The 13,548-nt window shown below is 36.5% G+C and overlaps 1 protein-coding gene across 3 annotated transcripts in view; it reads right to left on the reverse strand.

Moving 5' to 3' along the window:
- The window catches only part of PIGU (phosphatidylinositol glycan anchor biosynthesis class U), a 99,066-nt gene that overhangs the window by 22,705 nt on the left and 62,813 nt on the right, over nt 1–13,548 (reverse strand). For all 3 annotated transcript variants that reach the window (XM_072944058.1, XM_006202628.3, XM_072944059.1), the window contains one exon: nt 13,362–13,459. In XM_072944058.1, coding sequence (XP_072800159.1) covers nt 13,362–13,459 — 98 coding nt within the window. The remainder of the gene's footprint in view (nt 1–13,361; nt 13,460–13,548) is intronic.

The raw sequence follows: 13,548 nt of genomic DNA on the forward strand, positions 1-13,548 counted from the left end.
TCAAGTCTTATTATTTAAGAAGTACATTTTGTAAGCCCATAGCTGCCATAGACAGCAATGTCTCTGATGGATCTGGGCAATGTGAATCGAAAACCTGAAAAGGATTTACCAATCTAGATGCCATTAAGAACATTGGTGATTTATGGGAAGAGGTCAAAATATCACCATTAAGGAGTTTGGAAGAAGTTGATTCCAACCCTCACGGATGCTTTTGAAGGCTTCAAGTTTTCAGTGGAGAAAGTAACTGCAGATGTGGTAGAACTAACAAGAGAACTAGAATTAGAAGTGGAGCCTGAAGGTGGGACTGAATTGCTGCAATCTCATGATAAAACTTGAACAGATGAAGAGTTGTTTCTTATGGATAAGCAAAGAAAATGGTTTCTTGAGATGGAATCTACTCCTGGTGAAGATGCTGTGAAAACTGTTGAAATGACAACAAAAGATTTAGAATATTACATAAACTTAGTTGATAAAGCAGTGTTTGAGAGGACTGATTTCAGTTTTGAAAGAAGTTCTACCACGGGTAAAATGCTATCAAACAGCACTGCATGCTACATAGTAATTGTTGTGAAAGTAGGAGTCCATTGATGTTTGTTGGCAAACTTCATTGTTGTCTCATTTTAAGAAATTGCCACAGCTACTGCAAACTTCAGCAACTCCAACCCTGATCAGTCAGCAGCCATCAACATCGAGGCAAGACCCTCCATCAGCAAAAAGATTATGACTCACTAAAGGCTCAAAAGTTGGCTAGCATTTGTCAGCAATAAAGGATTTTTAAATTAGGATATGCACATTTTTTAGACATAATGCTATCATACTCTTAAAAGACTATCATATAAACATACTTTTTAGATGCAATGGGAAACCAAAAAATTTGTGTGACTTGCTATACTGTGATATTTGCTTTATTGCAGTGATCTGAAACTGAGCCTGAAATATATAAGTAATCGAGAAGCCAGAAGCTCTTAGAAATGACTGATGAGACTGATGAATCTCATTAGATAAGACAGATCAAAGCAAAGAGAAAATAAACAGTATTAGGGATATGAAAGGAGACATAACTCTATGGCTGCATCAGGGTTAATAAACAAAATATTAAAAAGTATGCTAAATACTTTAAATACTAAAAAGTATTTAAAAACTGAGGCAAAATGGACACAGTCTATGGAAAATTTAAATAATTTAAATGGTTCAATTAAATGCTGGTGTTATAAAAAAAACGGTGGAGGAGATAAAGGAGATGACAGTGGAATGTAACACATGATCCTTGATTGGATCTTGAACCCCACCTCTCCCCCTAAAAGCTATTAAAGTCATGTATAAATTGGGGAATTTCAATTGAGAGAGTATATATTAGACAATAATCTCTGAAAGGTAATCTTGGGTGTGCTAGTAATAGTGTGGTTAGGTAGAAGAATGCTCCATATCTTAAGAGTTACCTGAGTATTTAGGATGGATGTGTTTTGTTGTCTGTAACTTCCCTGCAAATGAGTCAGGGGAAAAAAGAAAAAAAAAAGTCTATATATCTACAGAGGTACAGAAAATGATAACTGGAGAATCCAAGTAAAGGGTATTTATTACATTAGTCTTTCAACTTTTTTGAAAGTATGAAATAAAAAAAATCAGGGAAAAAACTAATTCAAGAAGAAATAGAAAATTTGAATGGTCCTATAATCATTTAAGAAATTAAATTAGTAATGAAAATTCTTCCCATAAAGAAAAGAGCAGGCCTAGCCAGTTTTACAGGAAAGTTCAATCAACATTCAAGAAGCAGGTGATTCTAATTTTACATTAACTCTTTCACAGCAAATATAAGCTTGATATCAAAACCAATTACCAACACAAATGCAAAAATGCTAAGTGAAATATTATCTAATATAAGTCAGCAACACACGAAAAGATCATGATAAATTTGTGTCATGACCAGGTTTGGTTTATTCTAAAAATTCAAGGTTTGTTCAAGATAAGAAAAGCTATTGATGTATGTATCAGAAATAGCTTACAGGTAAGAACTCTTATCAGTTCGAGACTTAAACAACAAGAAGTCATGATAAAAATAATACACAATAAAAGAATTCTGTTAAGTGGCACGGTATAAAATTAACATATGAATAGCCATGGTGACCCTTTTGTAATGTACAGAAATATCGAATTACTATGTTGTGGACCAGGAACTAACACAGTGTTGCAGGTCAATTATACTTCAAAAACAAACAAACTCATAGAAAAAGAGATCAGATTTATGGTTTCCAGAAGTGGGGGGTGGGGAAGGGTGAATTGGATGAAAGTTATCAAAAGGTACAAAATAAGATAAATAAGTATTAGGATGTAACATACAACATGATAAGTATAATTAACACGGATGTATGTTATATAAGAAAGTTAAGAGAGTAAATCCTAAGAGTTTTCTCCATAAGGGAAAAAATGTTTTTCTTTTTCTTTTATTTTGTATCTATATAAGATGATGGATGTTTACTAAATTTATTGTAGTAATCATTTCATGATGTACATAAGACAAATCATTATACTTTATAGCTTAAATACATGGTGCTCTATGTCAGTTTTATCTCAACAACCCTGGAAAGAAAAAAAAATACAGCCTCCATATGCACAAATAAACAATTAGAGGACACAATGGTAGAGAAAACACCAAAGAAATTCAAACTTAGAGTTAAATTTAACAGGAAATGTGCAAACCCTATTCAAGGAAAATTTTAAAACACTCCTGAAAGACACTAACATAGACTTGAACAAATGGACAGGTATCCCCTGTTGTTGTTTAGGATGATTCAACATTATAAAGATGTCAGTCCTCCCTAAGTTAATTTTTAAATTCAAATAATAATTTGAAAAATAATGCAATCCCAATAAAAATGCCAATAAGCTATTTTATGGAATTATGTAAGATGATATTGAAGTACACATGGAAAAATAAACATGCAAGAATAGCTAGGAAAACAGAAACAAGGAAAAATTACAAAGGGAGAACTAGTCCTATCAGACATTAAAATATACTAAAAAAACCTCTATAGTTAAAATAGTACAATACTGGCACAGAAACAGACAGACTAGTTAAATAAAATAGGAAGTTCAGCATTAGACCAAAACACTTAGAGAAACTTAGTATATGCCAAAGGTGGCATATCACTGGGGTAAAGGTGGACTTTTTAATAAATGGTGTCAGAGCAATTTGGTAACTTGGAAAAAGACAAAATTAGATTTATATTTCACACCATTCACAAGAACTAAATTCCAAATGAATTAGGAATCTAAATTTTTTTTTCATGAAACCATGAAGCAGTAGGGAAAAAAAGCCACTGTATATTTGTCTTTAACCTTGATATAGGGAAAAGCTCAAAATCCAGAGGTAATAAAAATGAAAAGTTTTACATATTAAAAACACCATAAATAAAATGAGAATACGTGTCCACGCAAAAACAGATATGCAAATATTCACAGCAGCATGACTCATAATAGCCAAAAAGTAGAAACAACCCAAATGTCTCTAGACTGGTGAGTGGATAAATAAAATATGGCATATCCACACAATGGGATACTATTTGGCAATAAAAAGGAATGAAGTACTAATACATGCTATAAGAGGGATGAATTCTAAAAACATCTCGCTAAGTGAAAGAAGCCAAACACAAAAGACTATATATTACATGATTCCATTCATATAAAATCTCCGGGATAGGAAAACCTACAAACACAGAAAGCAGAATAGTGGTTGTCTAGGGCTGGAGGGGAGAGGGACACTTAGGAAAAACAGAGAGTGACTGATAATGGGTATGGGGTTTCTTCCCGGGAGATACAAATGTTCTAGAATTGATTGTGGTGATGGCTGCACAACTCTGTAAATATAATAAAAATTCTTTAATTGTACACTTTAAATAGGTAAACTGTATAGCATATCTTGATAAAAAATAAAAGCTGTTAAAAGAAAAACAGTATAAACAAAGTCAAAGGACAAATGAAAAACTGGAAGAAAATACTTGTAGACAAAGGGTTAATATTCCTAATATTCTAAAAAATTGAAGGAAAAAAGACCTAAATCCAACAGAAAAATGAAGGGGGGGTTGTGGAATGGACAAACCATAAACATGAAAAAATGTTCAAACGCACTCATATTTAGAGAAATGCAAATTAAAACAACATTGAGATATCATTTCTCACAATCAGACTGGATTTTAAATTTTAAAAATGTGACAGCACATTGTTAGTGAGGCTGTGGGAAAACAGACATTTTCATAATTTACTGGTGAGAACAGAAAATCTGTACAGTCTTTCTGGAGGGAAATTTGAAAAAAAAAAAACACCCAAAATTGCAATATATATATACCTTTGGATCCAGTAATTCTACTTCTAGAAATCTGCCTTGAAGATATATACCTCTAACAACACAAAAATACATATACACAACGTTATTCAATGAAGCATTAATTGTAATTGCAAAATACTGGAAACAATCTAAATTCCCATACATAGGAAGAAGCTGAATACACTGTGGTGTGTCTACACGATGGAGGACTACGCAGCTTGAAAAAGAATGAGGAAGACCTCTATGTATCTATAGGTAGTGATTTCCAGGAAGTAATACTAAATGAAAAAAGCAAAGCTCAAAAGAGTACCTAGAGTATGTTATTCATATAAGAAAAAGAGGACAGAAGGAAATATACATGTATTGGCTCATTTGCACAAAAGGAATACAAGAAGGATAAACCAGAAACTAAAGAGAATAGTTACTTAGGGTGATAGGGAAAGAAGTAGAAAGAAAAGAGCAAGACAGCAGGGATGAGGACAGAGTAATACTTTTCCAAATATATCTTTTTGTATAGATGCCTCTTAGAACCACAGTAATGTTTCATAATCCCTTCACATACCACAGTTAAAATCAACCAGCATGTAGGGGGAAATCCAAAATGAACACAAACAGTAGTAAATGAACCTAACTAGATTACAAATTAATAGCCATACATATTATGTAAACACACTGAATATACACACACAATACATAATATATATTATATGTATATATACATATACATTGAATACATACAAATACATACAACACATTAATACATACAAATACATGATTGCATACAAATACATAACCATATGGGGGGAGAAAGGCCATATGGGGGAAGAAAAGAGCTAACCTAAGTGACGGTGAGAAACAGTAATGACAGAACACTTAAGCTAAAGACAAAAAGAACAGTACACAAGTGTTATAATCAAATTAGTAAATGTATCTCATACAGGGGTATTTCTCACAACAATTCTAGATCTACTTTATGTGAATACTAGAATTAAACAAATAGGCAAATATATTGTAGACAATGAAAGTTAGACTTCTTACTGTTAGAGAAAGAAGTTATAAACAAGAAAAAGGGAGACTAAAGTGAACCCTATAGTGTTGAACGGAAATCGTTAAGTATATCAGTATAAACAGAGACGCCACTGAGATCAGAGGTATCAGTATGAACAAACAGAAGTATAAACAATTAAATATGTGTGTGTGTGTACAGGTTAGTATGCATACATATATTCCCTAGCTCTGTCTGCCAGAAGCAATGATACCCCAGTAACAATAAGCATACCTAGAACCCTTGGTTTCTAAATAGCATCCCCAACAAAAGAGGCCAGGAGTCCTTGAAGAAGTAGCTGATTCCAGGGCTGGGGCAGGGAAAATACAAGATGAGCCTGGAACATCTGGTGGTACTAGAAAGAAAGGAAGGAAAGGCTCAAAATAGACGGGACTTGTCAAAAGAATACAGGGGCCAATCTGAAGGAACTCATAATGGTCAAAGCTAGAAGAATTTGAGCAATAAGCTAATGATAGTATAGAATTTTTTTTTTGAGGTGAAATTCACACAACATGCATTTAACCAGTTTAATCATTCAGTGTGTGATTCAGTGGCTATTTTGGTCATGTATAACTCAGAGGTTCTTTACCAGCTGCCTTGAAAAAGTTTGAGGTGGGTAAGGGTTAGCCCCTCCTCTAGAATCTCACTGCAAAGAAAGCAAGTTTCAGACTAGACTTTGACACATTTTGCAACCTTTATTAATCAAAACTTCGTTAGCAAGCAGGCACACAACAGTTTACACAAACTATTCTAGAAGGTCGATTAGGTCCCAGCTCTTTCCCCTTTAAGTTGTTCCAATCACCACTTGCAAGAAAGTTTCACTCAAGGCAGAAATGACAATATCCCAGAGGCAGGGTTCTGTTGCCCTTGGAGGTCACATCAAGCAACCAGTAGCCTCCTAACAGAAAGCTAGACAAAGGATCAGTTAGGAATTAAGCCTTAGGTACCACCTCCAAGGGAAGAAGTTACAGGTTTTTCTAAACTCTTATTCCCTCTTCATGCAAGTATAGAAAGTATCTAAAATATTTCAGTCATTTCCATTTTTTTTAGTCTTTCTTTTTTCTTTTTTTCCATTTCCACTTCTCTTCAATATCTCAGTTTCACCAGTGAGTGCCGACTTCTAATGTTCAACTAATCTCACCAATAAAAATCCAATCTGCTTCTGACATTAACTACCAAAGATGTAGCTCAAGCTATAGAGAGCAGCAGCACTGATGGCAGCTACCTGTGGAGTGCGGCTTTCCTGATATAAAGCTAGGTGAGCACCATGGAGTATGGATGGTTCATTAAAGCACCTCATTGCCCCTTAAGTTGAGGATGAAATGAACTGGCACATGTAAAATATCAGATGATCGACGCAGAAGTATTTTAAAATAAACTACAGACATCGTAACTCCATGGTAAAGACTAAGGAGAAAGGGAAGCCAAGAGAATTAAGCTGGAGATAACATTACTGGTAACAGATATGAGGGGAGAGGAAACTGATCAACCCTATGGCCCTCTCCACACCTGCATACTCAAAAAATTTGTAACGAGACACTTCTCCTCTCCTATATATATATATATATGATTACCTAGTGGTACAGAAAAGGCAGGATAAATGCTCATTTTTTTCCTTTTATTTATCCAGTTTTCAAGGTAATGAATTGGTTCCCTGTCAATTCTCCTAATCTGACCAATTAGTTTTCCTTTTTAATGTCACTATGAATGCCTGGATTTAAATGTATTTGAGAATCAATCCATGGCAATTCTTATCCTAATGAAACTCAAAGTGTCCATCTTTATTTAGTGGAAGTCTCTTCAAATTGGATCCTGAGTCCTTCTGAGATGACCCAGGAGCCTTTGATAGTTTCCTTGTTATCTGGTATCACAATGTTCCAGGATCATCCTGCCCTAAACCTAGAATCAGCTATTTCTCTAAGAAACCACAGTTTCCTTTAATGGGTAAAAATAGTATTATAAGATCACAATCTGAGCCCCAAGGATGCTCCCTGATACTGGGTTGGTCACTGTTTCTAAACATTTAAGTGTACAAAACTCAGATAGACAGAAAGTTAGACACACGTATATACATATATATTCAAATACCTACGGGGCCAGACAGGTAACTAAAGAGTGAAGCGTGATTGACGTAAAGTATGGGGACTGTGGTAAGCTAAAGAGGGTATGACTTGTCCAAAGGAGACAGATCCTCCAATTTTTCAAAAGAAGCCAAAAATATAAATTTTTAACATGAATTTCAAATGTTGACAACTAGTGAAATATTTATACGCTGCAATTAAATAAAACTACACCTGTGGGCTTAGGCTACGTATACCCTCAACCTGAAAATTTTAACCAGTATGTAGTTATAGCCCAGAAATCACATTGTTCCTAATATATAAAAATATTTAGGGAAGTAAGAGAATTCTCAGACTGCTTCAGGAAAAACCAAACTATAATAAGGAAGGGGAGAAATGTATACTTATCTCCCTCCCCCACCAACTCTCTAAAGTACTAGGGTGAAAAGCATTTTCCATACAGAAACCATTTTCTTTCTAGGACATGGTGAAAAAAGGAAAAAGTCAGTTACCAGAAAAACCTCTTAAAGAGAACTGGAATCTAACAAAAGTTTTTATACCAAAGTTCTTGGAATCTCAGGATGAGACTCAGGAGATATATTTTACATAATTAGGTGTATTAGAGGCAACAAAATTGGTAGGAAAGTTTACCGCAAATTTATGATCAACCTCTTACCCTCATTTTCACTTGCTCTAAAAAGAAAGGAAATTAATAGCATTGCCACCTCTGCCTTGGCACCCTCCTGGAAGCAGGAGAGCCAACAGAACATTGCTGGCGAGAGGAGTAAAATGTGAAAATTCTAAATAAGGCCCCAAGGAGAGCCTGGAGAAGGGCCCAGTTATCAAGAAAGACCTGGTTGGGTTTGGCTTCTTTAGTGCAAGCTAGTATCACATGACCTGCTCCACAATCCAGAAGTATAGAAACCACAGGATTGACTTTTTCTTTTCTTTTTTTTTTAAATGGAGGTACTGGGGACTGAACCCAGGACTTCGTGTATGCTAAGCATGTGCTCTACCGCTGAGCTATATCCTCCCCCCAGATTAACTTTCTCAGTTCAAAGACAAGAGGGGTCAGATTAGTTTAACACAAAAACCATCAGAACACTCACAAGGTATGCCCCTCTGGTTTCTCTCACATTCTTTCAAAGAAAGTAAGGACCTCAAACCACCTAAGGAATCCCAAGCAAAAGGAGAGAGGGGACTAGAAACTTCCCTGACTGCACCATGAACCTCTCTCTGTCAGCTTCACAGCTTCAGCCTTGAGATCCTATGTACTTGGCATATCTTTCACTGTAGTCTCTTGGTCTGTGCACTTCAGGGCTATTTTATTCTACATGCTATCAGATCATAACATTTTAAGTCTCTTTCTCACTTGGAAACTAGGCCCTAAGCCAAGGTCAGAGGAAGAGTAAAGTTGGGGGAAGGCACCAGATGGGCTCAAACTACCATTCTCAGAAGTGACTCACAAGGGAGCCAGATGCAGCATCCCCTGCCTTTGATCCTGAAGCCTTTCTGTGTCTCACACAGGAAAGAGAAAAACAGCTTTGCCCCTGGCACTGATCAGACGTTAGCTTGTCCACCACCTGCCTTTTGTACCCTCTAGAAATTCCACCAGCAGAATGTAGGCAGATTTGTAGTGTCAAAGGAGTAAGTACAAACTAATGTTTACAGTTCCTCTGACTCTAGAAAATGAATTATTTTCTCTTCTCCTCATCACCCCACGTACCTCCAGACTGGTGACATATCCTTCCTATGAACATCTGACTACTAATAACCATAACTATTGTCTATTGAACTCTCATCATACTCTGTTCTAAATACTTGTCATGAATTAATGCTTTGCAGTAGCTAATATTATATTATCTCCATTTTATAGATGAGGCATAGAGAAGTTAAGTAGTTACTTCCTAGGATCAGAGAGCTAATCATAATCCAAGCTAAGACAACTTCAGGGCTTGTATTCCATTTCTCTCCTTTTTATTATAAAATTTTCAAATACAGAACAGTTGAAAAGATAATACAATAATCAACCATATATCTTTCACCTAGACTAAATATTAACACCATGCCGTATATAAGCTTTTCTGTGTGTATGAATTTTCTACACATCATGGCACTTCTCCTCAAAACACTTCTTCATGCAGCTCCTAAAAACAGACATGTTCCTATATACCAGAATACTGTTAGCACATCCAAGAAGTTAATAATTTCTTATCATCATCTAATACCTAATATATCTTCAAACTATTCTAAATGTCCCACAACATCCTTTGTAACTCTTCTTTTCTAAACCAGAATCCAATCAAGATACACCCATTCCGTTCTGTTATTGTCTCTTTAATCTAGAACAGTACCCCCTACTTCCTCTAGTTCATGACATTGACTTTTTGAAGAGAACCAGACTAGCTGGCTTATACGCTGTCCTACATCCTCATTGTTTTATTGTTTCCTTATGGTGCCATTTAACTTGTTCTTCTGCTCTTATATTTCCTAAAAACCAGAAGTCAGATCTAAAGACTTAATGAAAGTTAACACTTTGGATGAAAATACTTCAGAGTGGATGTTGTGTACTTTGTACTGCTGCACATCATGAAGCATATCGCCTCAGGCTGTTTCAACATAAGAAGTGATGCTGACATGGATTACTTGGTTAAGGTGGTAGCTGCCAGAGCACTCCTTTGTAAAGATGTATTTTCCCCTTTGCTATCTGCAAATAATTTAGAGGTGGGAGGGGGTACTATTTTGGTACCTGCAAATGCAAATATTCTGTTCTTCAAAATCTTTCATCTAATGATTTTAGCACCAATGATGATCTTTGCTAGATTTTGTCATTTCACTTGTGGTATCCTATTCTATCCTTCTTTACAGCTACAAGCTGCAATTTTCTGTGAAGAGTTTTCCTTCATCAACTAGGGAAGAACTATCGCTCTTTTTAAAAGCTCCTTTTAACTGCTTAGATCTTTCCTTTTAATTATTGATTTTCAGAGTAAGAAACTGACAAAACAGCCACATCTAATGATAGCATATGCATTTTTTTTCTCTCCTCCCCCCTTTTCTGAGCATCACTATGGACACATAGATTTTTACTTATTCAGTATTTTACAATTATTTGCAGTCATTACTCTTCTGATGCTCAGAATACACTAAATTTAGCCAGTAGGAGCCCCTTTGGGCTGGTTCCACTGTTCTTTTGACATGGTACCATTAGTCTTTAAGACTACTTTGCTTTTGATCTTAAGACGCCCCAATCAAGCCTGTGACCATATATACTACATTACATAACCTTTCCTAGAGAAGAGTATGTGCCTATGGAGGGCTCGAAAAACCCTGAGAAAAATACAATGTCAAGAGCAGATGTATCACTTCCTTGTGGGTATCAAATCCAACTCAACTTGATGAAAGGATTTTTAAGACTATGAGGTCCAGCTACCCATGCTGACACTTACAGCTTTGCTAAGACTCCCCAACAAGTGGCCACTCAGTCTGTGGCCTAAACACTGTGATTCACAGGGAACTCACCTCCCTTGAGACATCCCATGCTGTCCCAGAACTGCCTTATACTGGGCTGCCTGTGGCTTCCACTCATTATGACCAGCTTCTCTCCTTGGAGCCTATGGAGCTCTGTGAAAATCAGACCTAACGGTCCATGTAATGGTTTCTGAGGAACTCAGTCCTAAAAGATAATTTCCTCTTCTGTTCCCTCCTTCATATTTAAACAAGTGGGTTTATTTGCTGGACGTGACTGGACTGCTTTTCCAAATATACTACCATGACTCATAAAGCCCTACTGCCTCTCAAGGCCACTTCATATGCTTACATAAAAACATGTAAGTATAGTATGAGATGGGATTTTAAATTTTACAAAAATGGGTCCTTAGGTTCAAACTCCTTCCAGTTCTATTCACCACTTCCAGATGGCTGTCAAGCACAGCCAACTCTGCCTCCTAGAATTCTGCATCTAGTGTCTCATCTCTCAACTTCCCATGACACTGGTGGTCTGGGCCTCCAGTCAAGCCCTCGTACACTGATCCAAACTTTTCCAACCTCAGCTCCTCCTCACTCCAATCCAGGGCACAGGCTGCTGCCAGAGCAGTCTTCCTGCGGCACTCCCCTGCTCGGCAACCTTCGATTGCTTTGTATCTGCAGAGTCTACCACAGTATCCAGCAGACTGAAAGAGAGCTGCTCAGTACCTACTGGGAGAGGGAGGGACTGAATAAAGTAACTGGCTGAGCTGCCTGATTTCATGACTCAGTTGTACTGTCCATTGTTGTTACGAGGAAATGTCTTTGAGTTTTAAACAAAAGTTATTTTACATAAGGCAGTATTCAGTGTTTGGCTTAACAAACCATTTAAAATTTTTTTGGTCAGCTCATGTGTATGAGTAAATATATTTTTATAGTATTTATTTGATAAGTAGTTGCATAAAAATTCTGGCTGCATGCATTCTTCTTAGAGCTCAAACTTTCTAAAGAATAAACTGTAAACATGAAGTAAGAAAGAAAATACCAAAAAAAAAAAAATTCAAAAATCAGAAAGAAAATACTAATAGCACACTGTTACGTGTAAAACTGCTTGCATTCAACAAGAATCTAGAAAGAAAATCAAAGTAAAATAACTTCATAGTATAATGATACAGCTATTAAACTAGCAATCATAAATTGAATTTGAAAAGCCAGGGCTGGCTGCCTGGGAAGAAGTGGTTCACTTCACTTTAGACACTGCTGGTGGCACTACAAATTGGCTCAGGATTTCTGGTAAACTGGTCTTGTATAATAAGAACTATAAACTTCTCACACTTTTGGATCCAGTGATTCAGCTCGGGGAACACACCTTAAGGAAATAACTCAAAGAAAAACAAATGTCTATTCTATTTATATTAGTGACAACTAGCACACATCTCAAATTCCCCAAATAGGAGAAAGACCAAGCTAACCATGTATCACTGTACACATCAACGCAAAGATATACTATGAAGTCACTTAAAATGACAATCATATGACTATTTCAATAAAAGAAGGTATCCTCTCAGTTTTAGCAATAGTGTTTATAATGAAGAACAAAAGCTCTGAAATCAGACATTCTTTGGCTTGAATCCTGGCGCTCCCCTCAGTATGCTTTCAAGAAACGTTTCTCTTCTAAGAATGGATTTGGACCATGTGGAACCTACAAGCAGTTATTCACTCTTGAGATGTGTGTACTTTTATTTGAGTAGAAAAGACAGATGGTGAGAGAGCAGGCTTGTGCATCAGACTGCCTGAGCTCACATCTCAGCAGTCGCTTGCTGGCCGTGCGACCTCAGGCAAGTGACCTAATCGCCCAACATTCCAGCTGCAATTCATCTGTCTAGTATGGTTAATATTGGACTAATATGTGGCTAACAATATGACCTACCCTGTAAAGTTCTTCTGAGGTTAAAATGAGATGATGCCTGTAGAGTGCTCAGCATAGTGCCCAAGATATAGTAAGTTCTCAGGGTCAGCAGTTTGCATTCTTCAATTAAATTACTGATCACCCACTATGGTCCAAGTATTATGTCAGGTGCACCCACTACATTTAGTTCCTGCAAGAACCGTACAGGGTGAGTGCTGTTATACAAAAAAGTTAAAGAGATGGGCTCAGAGAAGGGTCTGTGAATAGAAAATGAGAAAAGGAGAATGCAAGTTGGATGGTAGATCCCAATTACAAATGTGAAAATGAAATGCACTGATACATTTGCAATGATAAGCTTAATTAGAATGTAATGATCATTAGGTCCACTTTGTTTAAAGTCAGTCAAGTTTCTGTCTTTATGTTTTTAAATAGAAGCAAGTGAGTGTGCATTGGGAATACAGTCCCATTGCCTTCAATGAGTTTTGCTCTTCTTTCCCCCAAGCAGGGACCAGGCCAAGTATTAAATGTCACCTGAGTGTTGGTTTCTGATCACTAAGTGCTTACCTGGAGGAGATAGAGGAGTCCTGGGACAAACAAGGTGAGTGGGTACAGAGACTGGTATGTTGCTAAGGCAAGAAAGATAGCACTGAGGAAGGCACTACCTGTAAAAAGAAATAAATATATGGAATAATCCAGCCACATCAATTAGGATTAGATTCAGTGAGTCCCCAAAACAAGAAACTTCCCATAA

The sequence above is a fragment of the Vicugna pacos genome, chromosome 19, assembly GCF_048564905.1.
Source record: "Vicugna pacos chromosome 19, VicPac4, whole genome shotgun sequence".
Taxonomy (NCBI): Eukaryota; Metazoa; Chordata; class Mammalia; order Artiodactyla; family Camelidae; genus Vicugna; species Vicugna pacos.